General features: G+C 44.2%; 1 protein-coding gene across 2 annotated transcripts in view; it reads left to right on the forward strand.

The window, feature by feature from the left end:
* C4QH6orf118 (chromosome 4q C6orf118 homolog) overlaps nt 1–21708 on the forward strand; it is a 420601-nt gene that overhangs the window by 343815 nt on the left and 55078 nt on the right. Inside the window, exon 9 of one of the 2 annotated variants that reach the window (XM_069607675.1) lies at nt 15284–15345. The exons of the other annotated variant lie outside the window; for it this stretch is intronic. Coding sequence (XP_069463776.1) covers nt 15284–15345 — 62 coding nt within the window. The remainder of the gene's footprint in view (nt 1–15283; nt 15346–21708) is intronic. 2 annotated transcript variants of the gene reach the window in all.

Below are 21708 nucleotides of genomic sequence, written 5' to 3' on the forward strand. Positions count from 1 at the left end.
TTCTTCCTCCCTGGCTAATCTAGGATGGCTTTCTTTCCATCACCGTCTACAACTTAATTGTCAGTGTTTAGTTTTTAAATCTCTCCATGGCCTTGCTCCTGCATACCTCTTTTCTCTTGTTTAACTGTATATTGCTTCTTATTCACTCCGCTCCTCTTCCCATTCCCTTCTTGCTGTTCCTCGTAGTCCCTGTGCTCAGTCTCCTTTTCGCAAATTATCTCTCCTTGCCCATCTACACTGGAATTCTCTCCCTCTTTCTCTTCGTTCTGTTTCTCTCTATTCTACTTTCCGGGTCTCTTTGAGATCTTATCTTCTTTCTTCCAGTTAACAAGGTAACTGTAAATACAGATTTCCTCTGTGTATCTTATTTTATCTGCATTTTTTTGTACCGTGTTGTTCCCATGTACTACGCTTTGGCATAAAGCGCTATATAAAAATCAAATACATACAAATACTTCCCAACGATACAATGATATAAATAACTGCTATAATGTAAAACTCCATAAGATGGCAGTGTTACCTAAGAAATTAGACCATTTCTTTTTTTTACTAATAAATCAAGGTTTGATTCTGTGTTAGTGCGATTTTGAAATCACACAAAATCCAAGTTTAAAATCATTTATTGGACTAACTAAAGTATGTTGAGATGGTAAAAGCAATTGTATGGGTGTGTTTGTCAGGGAGATGCAGACAGACTGTTGTGTACAGAGAAGCATTTGAAGCCCTCCTGTTAACAACGTTGCCCTCTGTGTCAAGTAGTTAAGCAGGACACCCACCCTTCTTTCAATACCGTGTTTTGTGTCTGTCATTTCAATGGGTCTCTGATGCACCATGTTTAATACTTCAAATGTTATTGGTCCCAATTCGTGGCTACTTGAACATATCGTCTGTAGTCGTTTTTCCTGAATAATGCATGCCTTCGTGAAGTGTGCCCCCAACACTGCTAGGACCAGGAAGCACTCTCAATGTGTAGCATACCCTGCTGACAGAGTTAGGCCTCCTTAGATAACGGGGTGCCCCAGGCCCGCATTCCTTGCACACTCTTCCCTCACCCGACCACATTGAAGGTGAGATAGCTCTTTTTATTCCCCAAGAAAGAAATGTCCACTGTGCTTTTTTTTGTTACTTGCTCTCTGTTCAACATTCATCTGATGAAGAAGTCTTCGGACTTCGAAATCTAATGTCTTGCATAACCATTGCGATACATTTTTTTAATTGGCCACATAAAAGGTATCAAATCCTCGATGTTGTGTGAATTTAGTAGAAAATATGTACGAGACAATAAAATGAGTCAATTTTTTTTTAAAGTCATTCTTATTTGCCAGAAGAGTGAAGACTAGCTACTGTTGGTTGCAGTATTTATTTTTAACAGTGATTCAAGTGCTCTGCCTCTATGTACAGTTCATAATGCTTTCAAAGCAGTATTGCTACCTGCTATTATACAATAGCTTTACCCATAGAGTACTACAAGGCCCCATCCTACCCCCGCTCTTTTTCAGCATGTGCCTAAGATTTCTGGCTAACCTCATCTGTTCCTACTGCCTCTGCTTCTTCACCAATGCGGACGGCAATCTGATACTCTGTAGACTCAGAAACAAGCACACACATTCTGTGAGCATCTTTATCAATTGTATATGACAAAAGTATCACACTAGGGGAATGCAAATAGACTAAAATTCAAGCCCACCATAACCAAGATTATATGTGTTTGAACTCTGGCCCTCTATCCTAGGCCCCAACAATATGGCCTGAATACCTGGGACCCGTCTGCCAAAGTTCTGTAACTTTGGAAATGATCCCCGATTTGGAGGTCACTGTTGATGCTTAATTCAGCTCACTGGTAAACACAATGGTTTCTTCACCAGCGCCCCCCCTCCCCACCCCCGGATCACTGTAACACATCATCAACCACAATAATTCACAAAATGACCATTTTCAATGTGTCATTCTATTGTCGTCTTGATTATTAAAATGTAATCTATCTGGGTCTCCCAAAGTTGCCAATCTATAGATTTCAGCTAGTTCAGCATGCAGCCCCCCCCCATCTCATCCTTGGCCTACGACGTCAAGATCATGTGTCTCCAAAATGCAGATCACGCCGCGGGCTGCCCGTCTTGCAAAGGACTCAATTCAAGGCCCTTTGCATCCTACATCATGCCTATCGTGGTATAGGTCCCAATTTCTTGATCGTAAAAGTCAAGAAACACATATCAACAAGATCACTGAGAACATCCAACCAAAGACTACTGGTATGACTCCAAGCTTGCCTCAAAAGGAAAGGTGGCTTGGCCTTCTTTGTTCCATCAAACGAACTCTGGAACTCTGTCCCGCTGCACATCCGAGATGAAGATGATAGCCAGACCTTCGGGAAGGCACTGAAAACAGGCTGTTCCTATCCACAGACTGATTCCCATCCTACCCCTCCCCCGATCTACCATCTTCAGGTCCTTGTCAGCACCCAAATATCCTATGATGGACAAGGCACTTGACAAGAACTACATTAAAAAAATAATAACACTGTTCACTGAAGCACAGCACTTGGTGCCTAGTCTATGAAACTAATGGGGAATTAAAAGGATCCAGCCAGAATGGGGATTGCTGGACGCGTCTACCCTTGTTCTCTTGCATATCTACATGGGGGTAGTGCACACAGGGAAGGGTCACAAGAGCTGCATATAATCAATCCAAGTCAGTTCCGGGAGTTCAAGTTAGACACTCTGATTGCATCCCTTCTGGACTCCAGGGCGGCTGGATTCGATGGCCTGTCTGATCCGGACTTAAAATCCAATAGCGAAATGAATATCTCAGGTGAAGGGTGTAGAATGTGTGTTCTGACATCCTGCAAAGTTAGTACTACAGTTATCCCCTTTAACAAAAAATGGGGTCCGTGCCTCCCCTTGCAGCTACTAGTTGTTTGCTTTTATGGATGAGCTGGGTGAAGTAATAATCTATCCTTTCCTATTTGACATGGGGCGAGCAAGCACAACCTATTCTGTTCTCCCAGTTGAGCTTCCAATGGGGACTCTCTGTACCTCCCCATATGGAATGGAATGCATCATTTGGACAGCGCCTTTCCCCATTCCCCATAAGTACGATCACACCGCGCTGCAGGTTGAACGCCCTCTGGGGGACCGGAGTCCAGCTATGGGAAGTTGTTCAAGGAGGTGATGGTATGCATGTAGGCATGTTGGCCAATACGATGATACGAGGGTTGGCCAAGGCCCTGGTAGACACCCATGCCGAGCTGGCCTGTGGATGGGTGGTGCTAAGTGGTCTAAAGAGGGTATGCGAGAGCGGGAGAGATATTATGTGTGCATCAACTTATTGATTTTTTGTCGTGAACGGTAGCTGCATTCTTATTGTAGAGGTGCTGTGCCAAGTGTCCTTGAGTGGTCTATGTTGGCAGATGCGTGTGGGTCTGTGGCTGTGCCTCTGGCTAGTTTCCCCATGCCTGGTGAGTGAGAAGGTCAAAGCATTGTCTACATTCTAACAGTGACCCAGAATTAAAATGACTGCTAAACTCTAGTCACCTAGCTTTAGTTCAGATGCTAAATTCCACGGTTTATAGTCATAATGTCGACAAAAAAATGTCGACAGACAAAAATGTCGAAAAAATAATGTCGAAAATAATAATGTCGACATTCTATACTTTTAATGTAAAAAGTCATAATGTCGAAAAAAAAATGTCGACATTTTTTTTTCGACAATATGACTATAAACCCTTAACACTATCAACACCTCACCCAACACCCTCCTGCAACCCCCCCACACCCCACACCACCACCCTCCCACCCCTCATATGCAACACATTCTAATTATTTATATATTTATTTATTTATTTTTTCAATAAATAAATAACCAACAAAAAGTATCATTTACTATGGGGGGGTCCCCCCCCAACCCACCCTCACCCAACACCCCCCTGCCACCCCACCACACCCCCTAACCACCCTCTCACCCCTCATACTCAACACAATCTAATTATTTATTTATTTATTTATTTATTTTTTCAATAAATAAATAACCAAAAAGAGTCTAATTTACTATGGGGGGGGTCCCCCCCCAACCCCCCCTCACCCAACACCCCCCTGACACCCCCCCACACCCCCCCAACCACCCTCTCACCCTCATTCCCAACACATAGTAATTATATATTTATTTATTTATTTATTATTCAATAAATAAATAAACAAATAAATAAAAAGAATATCATTTACTATGGGGATGTCCCCCCCAACCCCTCTCACCCAATACCCCCTGCCACCCCCCACCCCTCATACTCAACACATACAACACAACAATAAATATATATTTATTTATTTATACAACATTTCGAAAAAATGTCGACATTAATGTAAAATGTCGACATTTTTGTATGTCGACATTATTGATTTTCGACATTAATTTGTCGACATTTTGACTGTCGACATTATTGATGTCGACATTATGACTGCACACCAAATTCCACATGCTCCTATGTTCAGTGCAAAGATTAACATCAACTTTATTCTAGATTCAATATCTGGCTGCATTCTACATTCTTCTAGATTCGAACCTTGGTTAAAATTCTTCATTCACCTAGTTTCGGAATCCAGTCTAGTTCTACAATTCGCCTAGATTCCATGCATGGATTAATCTTCATTCACCTCCTCAATTCAGTACAATGGCTACATTCTAGGTTCACCTGCAATTAATACAGATTGGTTGCATTCCAAAATGACCTGGAATAAAGTGATGGCTACACTACACAAGTAGCTAGACTCAGTACACTGACTCTTCTTCATCTGCCTAGATTCGAGCCTGGCTACATTCTGCAATCACCTGTTGCACTAGACCAATTAGCTAGAAAGAACACAATGCCTGCACCTTAACAGGCACCTGGCTGCATGCAGCCACTGGCTATGAAGAGCTTAGGACGTCGCCTCTTACCTGGCGATTGCTGTTGATTGGTTTTGAGGGCTGGTTGGGGGCTCCCATGGGCAGAAGGGCAAGTTGCGGGTTGGAGCTGACCCTGTAAACCCGCTCAGCCCCGGCTGTTCTCCTGGGCAAGGGCGTCCAGGTTGAGCCACCGAGAGCATGGGTCCTCGGTCATGTGACTCGACTCAGGGACCAGACATGGACCAAGGCGCTGACCCAGGATCTGCCCTTTGCCTTAGGCCCTAACCGTCTTCTCATGCATGTAATGAAAGAATGATCTACTGGGGGCCCATTGCATACCTTTCCTATGTTAGGGAGGGGAATTGTGCCCAGGATGACCCTGTTCTATGTGAGGGGAGCGCCTACTGTTAAGAGTCTTCACTTATCAGTTCTCCTTGTGGGTATCTTCTATCCTTGCACTGATCACTCCACCTCTACATGATGATCACTCCACCTCTACATGATGATCACTCCACCTCTACATGATGATCACTCCACCTCTACATGATGATCACTCCACCTCTACATGATGATCACTCCACCTCTACATGATGATCACTCCACTTGTACATGATGATCACTCCACCTCTACATGATGATCACTCCACTTGTACATGATAAAAGCTTGCATTGCTGTTGCCCTGTTTTGTCATTAGTGACGTTGGCTCCTACTTAAGCTGACCTGTTGTGGGAGCGAACAGCATATGATTGAGAGGATGTCTGTTCTACTGCACACTGCAGTATCTATTATTCGTGAGAAACTTGTTTTTGTCACGTGGGCAGCTGCCGGATGATGAAAATGTCCATACAATTTTAACTTTTTGCATGAGTTGGCTTGATGTCATATACGTAGTGAAGAATCCTTTTTTTCATTCCATTAAAATCACATTCCCTCTTGTTGTCTGGATTGTCATATACTTTATTATGGAGGGGATGCACATTTTTCCTCCTTTGACATTACATTTACACTCAAAGTTTAAAAATAGTGAGTAAAATACACGTGACGACAATTTAACTCCCATAAAATTCCAACTATACATTTTAATTCACAAGGCATAACATAACCAGTGTCACATAACAATTTACTATATAATTCTGAAGGTTTGATAATGAAATTGAGACTTGTGTAACAGAGTTGCCGATTTAAATTACCCTATGCAATTAAAACACACCATTCCTTTTGCCCTCAGGGCTCTCCCCACCCTCTTTTCTATGTTCACTTCAAGTTCAAATGGGCTATTGCAGAGAGTCGAGCAGTGATCCTCTCCCCCACTCAGTGCCAACGGCTTATGAGGGAGTTTGAGCCAAAAAGTTATTTCTATTTCAAATAAGTGTGACGTGGAAGTGATCAAGATGATATGTGTATTAAGTGAACTATATTCTGTTTGGCAAAGACCAAGATGTGTTCTTTATTATTTTTTTAAGTCCTGAAATTCGACCTCCAAAAGTGTGTTGCATTAAACAGTATTTCTACTGTAAAACTTGCTACTGTCTCCAGTTATTTCAGTAAAGTTTACATTAGTGTGTACATCTGCGTCAACATCATTTCATTTTGTAGGGAAAGGTGCATCATATGGACAAGTCAACACATTTGAAATGTGCATAATAACACAGCCAAATGCTTTTGGTGAAATACCTAGGTCTGTGATCTGCTGGTTGCATCCATCTGTGCAATTGGTTCTCAACCCGTGAGCTTATCCCAAACCATTTGACATTCAATCTGATCTCATTTGCCCTATACCTGCTACACCGAAAAGTGAGATGCAAACTACAATGTTCCACCTAGTTCACAGAGTTCTCGGCCTGCTACGCCATCCACTCTATATTCATTACTAGAAAATGGAGGAGCAAAGACAACTAGATGCTCACACAAATTAGCGAGCAGTAGTTCCATCCAGTCTGTACATCTACAGACCTACTGCAATATCATACATTGTAGATAGTCTCCAGAGATCGTTTTAATCTGCGAACTAGGGGAAGGATCTGGCCAATTAGAAGGCCAGGAACGCAAGTGGAATGCACATAACCACCTGCATTTCATGCCCGCCTGATACACCAGTGCCCAGTCTTCACCTTGTCGGTGTGCTCAGGGTGAGTCTCAACTGGAGGGCCTCTCCTAGAAGCCCCTGGCCCACCACATAGTCTCAGAGCAACCCGCCTGCCCCACTCACCAGCGCACCTCATCGTCCAGCTCCTGGAAATAATTATTTCCAATCACAGACATGTGTCATTTTCATTCTGAGGGAAGCATGATTTGCGCAAAAACCTGTCTCCCTTAAAAACAAAAATGTATCAGCACTCACTCCAGATGGAGGCTCAGATTCCTTACAGAAATAAATGCCACTTTCATGGGCACACAGGACTGGCTTTCTGCACTTGGGTTTACTTGGCAAGTACCAGCCCGTCCTACCCCATAAGTGGTATTGAAAACAGTTGATATCAAAGACAGGCAAGGGCCATCTTGTCTACCTGAAGTGGACACTTATCCTGCCTGCTGAAACACCATACTAAGTATTTAAGTCTCCAGCTATGACTTACCTTTAACATTGTGCACTTTTTAATTGATGAAACGTCTGACCTTCTCCTTACCCAGCAAATGATGGGCCAAACATACACTGTACAGGGCACTGCCCTGTGCAACACAGACTACACAGAGCCTGGTACTGAAAACTGTTTTCACATAGCTTTTTATCATATCTTTGTTTGCCTTCATGCAGCCAACCTTTACATTTCAGGCACTCATCTCAGTAATGTCTTACTTCAGAGAGCATGCGGAAAAATAGAACTGAGGCAACGGGCGCAGTGCATACTATTTATACTGTCATCATCACATCTGGATGCGGGAATGGTAACTGTTGAGGGACATGCACTCGATGTAGCACAGCACCCTCTGCTGTCGAAAAAATGTTCAGAGACTGCGAAGCAAAATATGGATTATATCTAAGATGACTCATGGGACACAAACCATTAGAAATGCTGTATTGTTGCTCATTGTATGTCTTTGGTACAGATCACCTCTGCTGACATTCAAATATTAGTACATAATTGCTAATCAAGCATGTTAATCAATACAATTTTAATTAGCAACCTCTGCTAATCGATTTTTGAAAACTAATATATGCCTTGATTCAGTATACGGGGTTTGAAATTGCTGGGAGTCATTTAGCTCCTGCTCCTAGCCTAGGAGAGCCAGAGATACTTTTGGCTCTTCAGGCAAACTGGTGCCTTACAAACATGCATATGTGATATTAACTGAGTTTTTGAGAAGAGAATGACAAATCACACATTTAATGCACTGTGTTATCCCTGCCAGTGGTGAAGGATGTGCCCGTAGTAGGTGATCTGTCCTACCCTACGTGGAATTTATCAACTTCACTTCGATAAGGTGATCACGGCTTATTCAGGGGCCAACACTCCTAATGCGTTTTGCTTTTCTGTTTGAGGCTCATGCAGGCTTCATACTCTGATACTTGGATTATTGTAAGATTGGAAGAGGAAGGGTCTCTTGCAGACAATGTCAAAAGAACAAAGACTCTGAAACAGGGTACTGTTCTGTCACTCCTGCTTTTTGTTCAACAAAGTTACTTTCATTTTTATTAATAACAAGACAAACAATTAAACAAGAAGGGCACATGGGACTAGCCTGGACACAAAGTCATTGTATGAAGATGGCACAGAAAGCACACAGAATCCAAACCTGATAGAAAGACTCCAGAATAGCTCTAGATGCACTTCTACATGGGAGTAGGGTTGATTTGTGCAATTACATTTATTAAAAGCCATAAAGGTGTTTCCAGCAGTGTGGATTCTGCAGTAATCATAGGTAGAGCAACAATCCATAAAAGGCTACCAAACACCAAGAATCTCAAGTAATGCCTCACAGATTGAAGCTGAAAGGTTTCCATTACCCAAGTCCCCCACTCCTTGATGCACCTTCCTCGCGCAATAGCTAATCGATATCATTAGACAGGTGGGCCGGGAGCGAAAACATATGTCCTGAAATTGGGTACAAACCAATCCCGCCCCCACACCCCCCACCGAGTCACCCAGGATCAGGATCTGTGAATCAAGGGGTGAATCCAGCCCTCATATCCCCTTAATCATGGCAAGGACTTCGTTCTAATAGATTTGTGTCTTAGTACATGTCCACCATAGATGCCTCAGTGTCCAAGCTCGGCCACAGTTCCACCAAAATAGTGAAGAATGGGAATGGCATGAATTTATGCAGTCTACTGCGAAAGAGATGTGACCTCAAGCACATTTTATAAGCACTTTCCTTGACAGCATTACATCTCAAGGACCTCAGTTCTCTCGCCCAAATACAGACCCAGACTTCTGGTTTAATCCTGGCACACAGGCCTTCCTCACACCTTTGTCATATAAGACATCTTCTCGTCTGGAGACTGTGGTATTTTGCATAAGGAAGATGGCCGGGACTAGCAGGAGAGCTCATAGAAGCATGACAAGGTCATCAATGAAAAGGGTCTGGGATCAGCAGCGGAAGTCAGTCCAGACAGAGAGAAGGAGAGTTCATTGATGGATAACGGGTGTCAACCTATCTACTGATGTCTGTGACTTGTAACTGATTATCTGATCTATGCCGCAATAATAAACAGCCTTGCATGGAAGCTGCTGCCTACGATTCATTACTGCGTGCTGCATTTTGCTTATGCAACAGAGACCATCTGTCCAGAAGATGATACAGCCTTGAGATATGGCACCTGTCAATGTCCTCCGGCATCATGAGCTCAAATGGAATGATTTGTCTGGATCCCTAAAGTTAAACCCGCAGATTGGCTGGCGTAATTTCATGCTCCTCGATTCCAAATTTAAGATTGGTTTCCTCGAGGGTCAAGGGGAGACCTTGCATATAGAACTTCACTAAAGTATGTAACTGTAGTTACTACCCTCACAACCAGGGGAACATTCAGGTTTCTTAATTATTGGAAAAGTATGGGCCCTTCCCTGGATTTGCCACCCAAAATCTGATTTTCCCTAGCCCAACAATGTAGGAAGGTTTGGGTGGAGGTGATCAGGGTTCCCCTCTGTTTCAATATTGCTTGCTTAGAAATGGAAAATATGCTATAGAGATTCTAGAGAGTGTTGTTTCACCATCACCCAACCTGCCTGAGTTCTCCGATGGAGCTAGTCAGGAATGTGGGAGATATTTTCCTGCCATTTAATGGTGTTTCATGGTGGTGACTGCAGCCCCCAATTGTTGTGCACTAAGAAGAAGAATTCTTTGTAGAACCTGTGGGGTCTTTTAGCCCACAAAGGGTAAACATTTTCTTCTGTGGCATATGTAAGGAGCTCTCTGGAACCCTAATCAGGAGCCTCTGAAAGACATAGAGGGCACTAGGAATGACCGTATTCACACAACCTATCCAGGGAATGCCCTAGTTTCCGCGTCTAGCCAGATCACGTAAAAGCTCATGGAAAACTGTGGGGATGTTATGTTTACAGAACTTGGTGTTCTGGTTGTAAGTTTAATCCCCAAATACCAAAAGATACTTTCTTCCCAATAAATGGAATCAGCCTATTTAAAAGATAGAAAGGTAGGGGGTGTTCTGTGATATTTTAATCTTTAGATTGATCAAATGTTTAATTCCCTCATTAGCGTCAGGGAGGGGATGCCAAGTTCTTCTGGTACAAAAAGCAGATCAACCACGTAAATGGCAATTTTATGTGTGGACCCCTGCACCTGTCAGACATTGTACAATACCATTAACTCCTATTTTCTGTGCAAAAGGCTCCATGGAAAAAGTAGAAATGATCAGTCTTTGGAGAAAAAATTGTTTTCACCAGACCGAAACAAAAAAAGATTGATTTAGAAAGACCAAATAAAATCGATAATTTGGTCTTTCTAAATCGATCCTAAAACCCCTCTCACAGGGAGGTCATTTAGGGGTCACCAGGGGTCTCCCTTGCTATCCCTAAAAAAAAGTTTTTGTTTTTAACAAATGGAAGCTCCTTGGCAGTGGCCTGCGCCATGTGCCTCTTTGTTGGTAGAGTGGCTGGCTTTCTTGTACAGGCTTCTTAAAAAAAACATGGCGTTCTACAAGTGTAACACTTTGAGTAGTGACCCTAAATAAGAAAGACTAGGAATAACAAGTAATTTGTCTTTCTGGAATTCTAAACAATAATTGCTACACTCATTAAAGGTTTATTTCAGGCACACTCCAGGGGGTGAGTCCCTGATTTAGTCTGTTCTGAAACACCTCAAATTCACATTGCAGACAAAATCCTCCAAAAAGCATTTAGAGTAGAATAAGCATCCATTTCGGACTACGTATTTTGCTTTTCGCAAGTTGCAGTTATAGCATGTTTTTTTCTGCCAATACATTTGGTGATCCATTCTTGTATGAAATGTATAGCACGTTACAGTGATATTGTAACCATATTTTTCATAGTGTACTTAGAAACAATGCTATGTGATGCCACTTCCTGTTTTGTCAAGGGGTAAACGGTTGTGTTCCATCGCTTCCTGTGATGTCACTTCGGGGTGGGGTCGAATGGCATCACTTCTTCTGATGTCATCAGAGGTCAAGGGTCATGCGATGTCACTTTGCTACCCCAGATATTTTGGTGAAATTATGCCCTTGCTCTCTCACCCACCTAAAACTCTATCTCCACTCACCCCGTCCAACCTCCCACCAGCACTTACCTTACTTACTCCGTCAACACTTTCCTCCTTTCGGTGCGAGGCCATTTTGGGAATGACAGCTGCTGCATGAGATGCACACGGTTATGAGGGCGAGGAATGCCATGGAAGCAAGGTAGTTGTTTGGGTGTGTGCACATGTATGTGAGGGAGAGGTGTGTGCATGTATGTAGTGGGAATGGGAGGGGCCAGGGGTGCAAGTTTTAAAAAAAGAATCTAAAAAATGTTATGAATGGTGTGAGTGTGACGAGAAAGTGTGGTGCAGGACAGGAGGGGTGTGAAAGGGGGGCTCAAAAATTGAGGGTCGGCACCCAATGTGATATTACAGCATTTTGAAAACTACACCAAAAACGACCACAATAAATCGGTCTTTTTGGTGTTTGAGTTTCAAAATGCAGTAATATCAGATAGAAACAAATTATTAGGCATTTGATTTACAGACCTATGTATTATTATCATATGCAGTGTGGTTCAAAATAAATCCTTTATGGTCTCTACTCGTCATGGATAGTAGCACTTGCATTAGCCGGGTTGCCATGAACCTGGCGGCGTAGATCTTGGCATGAGCATTCAATTAGGCAATGGGATGGTAGGCTTCACAACCTGACCCAATTCTACAGGTGTGAGAAACTGTGTGGTTGTGGATTGCACCATCGTGTGGGAGAGCGACCCTGTCTCTCAAAACGACTGAAGCAATTTCACCAATCTATCCAGGAGTTGTGGTCTGAATGTCAAAGCCACCCGGAACTCAACACTTTATTATTTATCATCTCTCCAATGGGGAATCTCACCGGCAGGGAAGGCCAGAATGAATGTGTGGTCTCTGATTTTCATTGGGAGTAAGCCTGTAGGTATGAGATGATAGGTTATTTATAATGCGCTTAATACCCAGAGGTTCCTAAGCGCGGACCTGGTGATCGAACCTGTGGTGCTCCTGTGTTGTCTTGCTTCCAAGGCGAGCAGGTTGCCCCTGATCTATCCTCCCGAGGCAAAAAGCTCACTAAAGTATTTAGTAAGTATAAATGCTTTTCTTGTTCTCCATAGTAGATTGAGCCGTCCAGGCCAGTCTGACAAGATATGACATTTTTAGAGTGTGAGGTGTGGTAGATCAGATTCAGGACAGACCAGGAGGCATTGTAGTAGACATTTCTTCAAAAACACGCACAAACATGTTATTTCCCCAACTCTAAGAATCTTGGCCCTGCTCTACAAAGAAAATACAAGAAGGCGCTCATCAGTATGTCTTTACAAGAAAATAAATAAGGAAAGTGCTCCGTCTGGAATCCTCCACCAGCTTCAGTCTGACCCTACCACTATAAAAGAAAGCATAACTATATAAGCACAACTCTTGTCGGTTGAATGGTGGCTGGTTTCTGAAGCTCACCCTGGCATGTCTCTCTTTCAGTGTTCTCCCTACCATAAGTGCACAGTCGAAGCCTGTTGGCAAATATTTCTCTATATCACAGTTCTAATTAGTCCATCCCATTGTCCTACCCTGGGTCCAAATCTTGCTCACCCGCCTTAAGCTTTTATCTCGCTCACCTGTCCTTAGGGATTTTTATCTCTTTCACCACCCCTAGGGGTTGGGTCTGACTCACTCTGCCTTGGGGTTTTGTCTTGCTCAACAGCCGTGCGGTCTAGTCTTTTTCACTCCACCTTGAGGCCTTGTCTTGCTCACCCCACCTTGGGGTTTTATCTCTTTCACCCCATCTTGGGGTTTTGTCTTGCTCACCCGCCTTAGGTTCTGGTCTGGCTCACCCCACCTTAGGGTCTGGTCTGGCTCACCCCACCTTGGAGTCTTGTCTGGCTTGCCCCACCTTGGAGTCATGTCTGGCTCACCCCTCGCTGGTGTCTTGTCTGCTCACCTCACCTTGGGGTTTTGTCTTGCTCACCCCGCCTTGGGATCTGGTCTTGTGCACCCCACCTTGGTGTCTGGTCAGATATTGCCTCTGCTCCTCTCCCCCGCTTTCCCGGAAGCAACCACATACCTTCACTCTAGTTGCAGTGCTACTCAGGAGGGCTGGAGAGGAAATCCCAGTCGGCCGCATTTCTTCGCCTTCTGCTCCGTGGCCCACTTTGGGTGGAGCTGGCAATGCTTTCCCACAATAGTCTTCTTGTGGATGTTCGGTGCCGGGCTTGCAGAATGCCAGTTTGCAGGTGGACGTGGTGGTGTGCTGTTCCTCTTGCCAGGCAATCCCAGCTTGTAGACCAGTCAGGCTGCCTGAACTATGCGGTCTCGTCTGTGGCCTACATATCTACGCCCTGTGCATGCACTACCGGCTCTGCCATGGCCCTCCTGGGGGATTGTCTCCACTTTGCGCTGCACAGCTGTCTCTCTCTCTCTCTCTCTCTCTCTTCCTTCTGGCACTTTATCTTCCTGTTAGCTCAGTGGTGGGCCTTGCCACTGTGCTTTCATTCTTGGTGAGCTGTGCACCCGCAGAGGGGTCAGAAACCATGCGAGACACCCTTACAGGATGTTTCCAGTCATCATGTAAGTTAAATCCCATGTCACCATCAAAGAAACTGATGTCTGTAATTCAGGGATGATATTTTGTATCCCTTTCTAGGGATCTCCTGTCCTCAAATGGTGGGTCACCCTCGGGATAGCAGGCTCACCTCTCTAGTTCCAAAGGGGGATGCTCCCCCTCAGGGAGAAGGGGCAAATTCGCCAGATTCATCACAGGGGCCTTACGTTTATAGACTAATGGTGTGTTGGTTTTATTCCCTCATGTATAATATGTTTGTTTAGTTAGTAATACCATATAAGCTGTTCTCTCGGCTAGCTATGAGAAAGCCATGTGGGACTTAGATCACCCCTCGAGATTGAGGGTCCTTTCACAGGTGAGCACCTCCATTTCCTTCTGAAGCCACCATGAGACTTTACCTCGTTCCCGCGGAAGGGTGTTGTTCCTTTTCCCATCTCGTTGTCCCGCCACCCTGATACCCTACTCTACACCTCTTCTGTACATAATCTATGATAGCACCTGGGGTGAGGTACTGACCAATCAGGAGTCTGGGAACTTGTTCTCTCTAAGCCATCTATACCTCTATGCCAAGTCCGCCAAATGTTTCCTGTTGTCCAGCACACCATAAAATTACTTATTGTATGTGCCGTACAGCGCTGGAGGTGCAAGCTTCCTTGTCCAGGCTCCGGCCCTCTGGAATGAGCTCCCCCCTCATCTGCGACATGAACCTTCATACAACATCTCCAGGAAACTACTTAAAACCTACCTTTTCAACTGACCTCCCCCCCACGGTACCATACGGCTCTCCGTTCGTCCTCTGTAACCAGCGTAGATGCCCTTTGGCTTGGTGCACGTATTGTAAATGTACTAAACAAATAAATAAATATCATACAATTAACAATATGACAGTGCCTGACAAATGTCAATCCCATGCCTCTGCTGAAGCCAAAACTGTTGGCTTTGCCAATGCTCGCTTGGTAGGAATCATCTTTTTCTGACATAAAATGCAAATTATTGCCTTAGAAGGGCACAATTTACTTAAGAGATGATAATTGGAAGGGAAGCTCAAGTGAACCTGAAACTGAAGAAAAAACATTTGTGTTTACATTACTAAAAAAACACCTTCCAGGTAAAGAGGAGCAAATCAAACATGTGAAGACGAATTATAACCATGTGAACGATTATTTTATAATGCTCGTTTGCCAGAAGATAATGCATTTCCATATGGCTTTCTTTTTTAGAACCTTGAATCCGATATCGAAAAGGCCCTTGCGGAACAGACAATTAACCCAAACGAAAAAAAGTGAGTATGGACTGACCGGCAAGTGACATCTGGCTTCATATGTTCCTGGGTTCTATGTTCGTGTTTTTTCTGATGGGTGTTTTGCCCAATTTTTATTTCTTGAAAAAACCCATTGAAAATGTATTTTTTTATATTTGGGGTTTCGCCCCAACTCCCCCACTCCCCTATTCATTATACAGAATTCCTTACCCCGCCCCTTCTACACTCTTACCCACAAACCCCTATATTTTTAATGGGTTTTTCAGAAAATAAATTCAGCAAAAAAGCCCTTCGGAAGAAAAACACTGTCGATGACTGAATGTGGTACGATTTTCCTGATTTACTTATGCACGAGGGAGGCTTCACATGTACACTCGCATGTCACTTGCAACCTGGCACGGGGAACGTGCATTTCTCCTTACAAGCAGTGTTTCACCTGTTGGCCACCTTTCATCCAGTTGACAATCCCATCATGTGTGACCCCTGCCAACATCATGCTACCATCACCACCAGTTTGCTGCGGCAGTTGCAGTAATGGTGGTGGATGGAACATGCCTTCACATAGCCAGCACTGCCAACTTGACATGCAGAGTCCCATAGCTTATTACGAATATAGCTCATTCCAGCATTTCACTTGATTGGCTCATCTCGACTACAGTGGCATTCCTACTTTTGCTTTTGTAATGTTGCCTATTATGCATGTACTATTATCGAACAAATGTATATTGTATGTGAATGCTATGGTCTACTGCTGTCAGATATCAATCTAATTGCAATCTCATCTGACTGTCCTATTCCAACAACAAATACCCATCCTTCAGGGTAAATGCCACCCTTACCAAATGTGATGCCCTGCTGGATTGGCTTAATAAAACCATCCATTGTAATGTGCAAACATATCTTTTGCGTGTTAGTTCATTTTTAAACAAATCAGAACATTTTGAGTTTTGATACCTTTTATTGAACTAACTTAGAGTATTGTGCTGCGATGGAACATGTTTCAGCTCACATGTCGCGCCTTGAAACACGTGTATAGGCGCGTTATAGATGCCAGATCATATCATATCATAAAAGCCTCAAGAACCTTCTTCATCAAACGGTAACAGGCAGAAGTGAAGGGAGAGACACATCCTGAGACTTTTACCAAGGGTGGCGTGCATGGAATGCAGTGCTGTGATCAGCTTACCCAAGACATTCGATTTCTCATGCCTTTTATTGAACTAACTTTGAGTAATGTGCTGTGATGGAACATGCCTTAGCTTTCAAAGGACTGAAAAGACCTTCTTCTTCAAACATTCTAAGAGTTGCAGCAAGGCTGGCATGCATGGAATGCAGTGCTGTGATCATCTGATCTAAGAGTCTTGAATCTACACCACAGAACAGTTAGCTTGCAGGCAATGCAGTTAGAAGCAGTGCACTGGTTAGAGAGATGCCTGCATCTATTACATAAGTAAAGCAGTCCAGGTGTGTGTGCTTTTTAAAATGAATGCCTAGTGAATTGTACGAAATGTATGGTATGTTAATGTTTACTTGTGAAATGCCTATACACAAGGCAAGTGTTTCAAAGCGCTTAAGGAGGGAGGGAACAAGGGGAAAAACAACGTTCAGAGCCCTTGAAATTCTGAAATAATAGTCTGCAAAGGCAGAGTAAGTGCATATAATACAATTAACAGTGGAGAAAACAGCAAATGGGCCTGACGACGATTCTCAGTTTTTCCAAGTGCATTAAGTTGCCACCATGCAGGCAGTGAAGATAAGGGGGAACAGACAGACGATCTTCGGCATGGTGCATTCGGATCGCGCAAGTGCACATACGGTTACAGCAGGGGATATAGAGAGGGGCCAAGTCCTGGGAGGGGGAGGGTCCAAGTGCACCCAGTCGGTTATTGTTCAAGTGCAGTGATGATGAGGCGAGTGCAGGGCCCGCAGGCGAGTCCAAGACGACTGGTTGGGGGTGCCAGGGACCTGTGAGACTCTGAGGTACAGCTGTACGTAAAAGGAGGGAGATCGGGAAAGAGCAGAGGGATGTGTTAGCAGGGTAGAGGGAGAGAGAAGGAAGTGGAGAAGAGGAAAGTCTTGAGATGTTTCTGGAACTTAAGGAGATCAGGTCAAGACGGAGGGTGGCTGGGTGGCTATTCCAGAGGGAGGCCCCTGCTGAGGATAAAGATCTCCCTCCAAATCTCTGCTTGGAGAACTGGCTCACTCGCAGAAGGTTAGTAGTAGATGAGCAGAGGGTTCGGGAGGGACAGTATTTAGGAAGGCATCGTTGCAGGTAGGTAGGGCCCAGGTCCCAGAAAGCCTTGTGGACAGTGAAGAGGGTCTCGAACTTGATCCTTGCAGCCACGTGGAGCCAGTGGAGGGATTTCAGTGCCAGAGAGATGCGGTCGCTAGGCTTGAGGCCAAGGATAAATCTTGCGGTTCTGTTCTGGATGAGTTGCAGAGGGTGCAGAGCAGAAGCAGCGAGGTTGAGAAAGAGGAAGTTTCAGTATTATTTATTTATTTATTTATTTTTATTTTATATATTTATATAGCGCCGACTGCCCACGGGCATCGGGGCGCTTACAAAAAGATATGTACATGCTCAAGATAGAGCCAGAAGAGGCGACGGGACGGTAGACGGATTTATACCGGTTAGCTAATTCAGAGTGGCCTAGTCGAGGGATTACTTGAAGAGCTCTGTTTTGAGTTTTTTGCGAAAGACCAGAAGGTTGGACTCCAATCTAAGGGTCTTAGGTAATTTGTTCCAGTTGGAGGCTGCTCGGTTCGGGAAAGCTCTGCCCAAGCCGAGTTCTTTCTTGAATTTCAGGGGTGTTATCAATCCATTTGCCTCTGATCTTAATGCCCTACGAGGATGGTAAAACGTGAGTTTGGACTTCATGTAGGCAGGTACTTTGCCATATAAGCACTTGTGAGTAAGGCACATAGACTTGAATTGAATACGTTCTTCTATTCTCATCCAGTGAAGGTCTCGTCTAGCTTCACTTATATTTTCACTTCTTGATTTCATGTTGACCATACTAATCGCGTTATTCTGGACTAGCTGGAATTTTTGGATGTTATGCTTACTAGCTCCTACCAGGAGAGCATTACCATAGTCTAGACGTGACATGACGGACGCTCTTGCAATTGTGGCGCTGTTTTTTTCACTCAATAGTGGTCCGATGGCTTTAAGTAGCCAGATGTAGTAGTTGCAATTTTTACTAACATGGGTCGCCTGGGCATCAGAGTTGAGAGATGCTTACAGCGTCATGCCTAAAGTTTTAACCTTATCTGTCACAGGGATAAGGGTCTCTTTGATTTTGAAAGCCTGATATTCCGCTGAGAGTTTGGCACGTGCCTGAGTAGAACCGAATACCATTAATTCGGTTTTGTTTGCGTTCAGGCACATCCAGTTATTGTCCATCCAGTCTTCGATGCTCCCGTAGAGTGTATTTAGAGTCTTACTATCTTTAGCGTAATCCCCAGTCAGTTCCAGGACCAGCTGAGTATCATCAGCATAGTTGGTGAAGAATATCTGGAGTTGTTGTAGTAGCTCACATAGAAGCCGGATATGCAGATTGAAAAGTAAAGGGGATAGACTAGCTCCTTGCGGAACCCTGCAAAAGATGTTAAATTCGGAGGAGAATTTGTCACCCCAGTGTACTCTGGATATTCTGTTTTCTAAAAAGGATGTTAACCAGTTTATAGATTCCTTGGAACAATTTGCGACCTCCTCCAGTGCTTGTTGCAAGAGCTGGTGGTCAAGCAGGTCTACAGCCTACAGAGAACCAGGGCTCTGGAGACAGTGAGCCGCTGGGGGAAAGTGAGAAAAGGTAGAGTGCCTCTGAGGTATATGTCTGTTGATGGAAAAATGGCTCAAAGTGCAGGATTTCAAAAGTGAGAGGAAGGATGTACCAGTAAAAGCAGCCCTACAGATAAGGTGTGTATCAGCCACTTTTACTCACGTAAAATTGGCCAATATTCCCAAAAAATAAAAATAGGGAGTCAAAATACTCCCAACAAAAAATAGGAAAAAGACATGTAGAATCTTGGGCTTCTGCTCTCACCCTTACAGCTCCATGGATATGTTTAGACCAGTAGGCACAGAGTACCACAGGAAGAAACGACTGTTTTAATTGCCTAATTGGAAGAAATAAACATGTATCTTTTAATGTGTATGAATAATAAAAGGCAAAGAAATACATATTACAACAAAGTATTTCGTTTTTCAGTTAAAACATATTTGTACTCGCTTAAAAAATAGTCTTATTGGGAATTGGACTTCATTTTTACTCCCTCAAAAATCATTTTACTCCCAACTTTAAAAATAGGGAGTAACATACTCCCACTTCCAAATCTTATCTGGAGCACTGAGTAAAAGGAAGGGATTGTAGAACATGGTTGGAGGTTGAGAAGGAAGAAATATACTATTCATCGGAGGTCGCAAAATGATGGAAGAATTGAAGTAGGGGTCACGTACGTCTAAATTCAGCAAAATACAAAATCCCTCTGAAAGTGGATCCTTCTAAACCTAAAGCTTCCTTTAACTCGATAGATGAGAAACTGCTGTCCTCCCATAGTTGATTCAGGCATGGGAGCTTGTGGAAAACCATTGTTTGGTATTGCATGCATTGATGGGTGTGGAGGGCCGCAAGGTCTAACCTAAATCTAATGTTTTCTTTGTAGTTGAAGAAAAGGCCTTACTGTGGTGGGTGGCCGACAAAACCACATTACATGAAGCCATCAATTTAGGAACCGATTTTCCCAGATTCATGTAATAGGGGTTTGACATTAAGATGATAAGAAGATAATGGGAGATGAACTACCTTCCCATGAAGAATTCGAACCACCAGACCAAGCGGGATGTGCAAGAGACCATAAGGGACAATAATAATAATAATAATTTTCATGTATATAGCGCTACGAAATATCAGGTATCTGAGCGCTGCTTATCATTACCCACGTTGTGTGGTGCTCATTTATCAACCTCGGAAGGATGAAAGGCTTAGTTTGTCCCTGCCGGGATTCGACCCTGCATCAGCAGGCAAAGCGAGCGTTCTACTCGCAGTGCTATCTGACCGGCTATAAGGATGAAACAGTATTCAGAAAAGGCTGACTTGTGGTATGTCCCTTCCCATAGAAAGTTGCCTACATGGTTTGTCACAGAATCATGGAAGTCACAAGGAAGAAGAAAGGAGGAGATGACTTGAAGGTGACATCATCAAGCCAGGTCAACAACTCAAAGTATCCCAGAAGCTCACAAAGATGGCTGTAAGACTCCCATGGATCTATGTGTGTGTGTCGTCTCCCTGCTACCCAAATACCTGACCCACCATATCCCACCCACTGAAATCCACCCACCAAAGACAGCTCCTCCTGCCCCTCCCACCGAATTTTATCCCACCAAATTTGCATCTTCTCCCTTCCCCCTCCGGCCTCTCCTCTGCTTTGTGATGGGAGATTCACCCTGACATCCCTTTTACCCCCTCGGGACCCCAAACCTAACACCCCCATCCCAATGCCTCCTTCACACCATGACCCTCGCCCCCTCTCCTCTAGACTCTGTGATCTCAATCGGGTACTCCATCCTCCATACCCACACCACGCCACCCAACCTACCCCATGGATCCTAGCCCTACTCACACACTCATCCCCTTGCTCTCCTCACCCCTTCCTCCTTGGTGGCCCAATGCGCTTCCTGCATACGCGTGGCATACAATGGCCATAGAAAGCGAAACATGCTTCCTATGACTCTGTGTTCATCATGCATATGCCCATCAGCAGACTGTCATTCCGTTGACTGGCATTCAGCAGGGTTGGATTTAGTGAATCTTTCCTCCTACTATGCAGGTAAAGACCTGAGAGATACTTGAACCTAGAAGGTGCTGAGAACCATGAAAAACATTTGAATATAATTGGTTCTGAGAACTCTGGCCCACTCTCTCCTTCTGCAACCTGCTTGTCTACTCATTCTCTGCATTGCCCTAAGGACAACAAGGGTGCCTGTTGCCATCCAGGGTATGCATCACCTTACACGTTGCATTACTAGGTGGCCCACTTTGGAGGGTCATGTGGCTCACTGGGAGTGCTGAGCATGTTTGGGAGGTCAACATATATAGCTTGTGCTTAGCCAGACTTTTCATCCTCATTGGTTGCTCATGTTTCCTTGAATGCCGCAGCTTCCCAGAATGCTGATGGAGCCTAACAGGCAGTTAGGCACATGTAACCTGCCCCAATTTTGCAGATGGAGCTCCTTTTCTGTAGCCGCTGAAACGTGGCTTGCGTTGCCACTCTTTGTGCCCGCCTGCATCCTGTGGTGGAGATCCTGCCCAAAGATAAAGTGCAGGCCAGTGAATGGGCTAGTTGGGGAGCTCGGAGTTAGGGATTGTTAGGGGGAAAGGGGCA

This window comes from Ambystoma mexicanum, chromosome 4q (genome assembly GCF_040938575.1).
Source record: "Ambystoma mexicanum isolate Mex_15411 chromosome 4q, UKY_AmexF1_1, whole genome shotgun sequence".
Lineage (NCBI taxonomy): Eukaryota > Metazoa > Chordata > Amphibia > Caudata > Ambystomatidae > Ambystoma > Ambystoma mexicanum.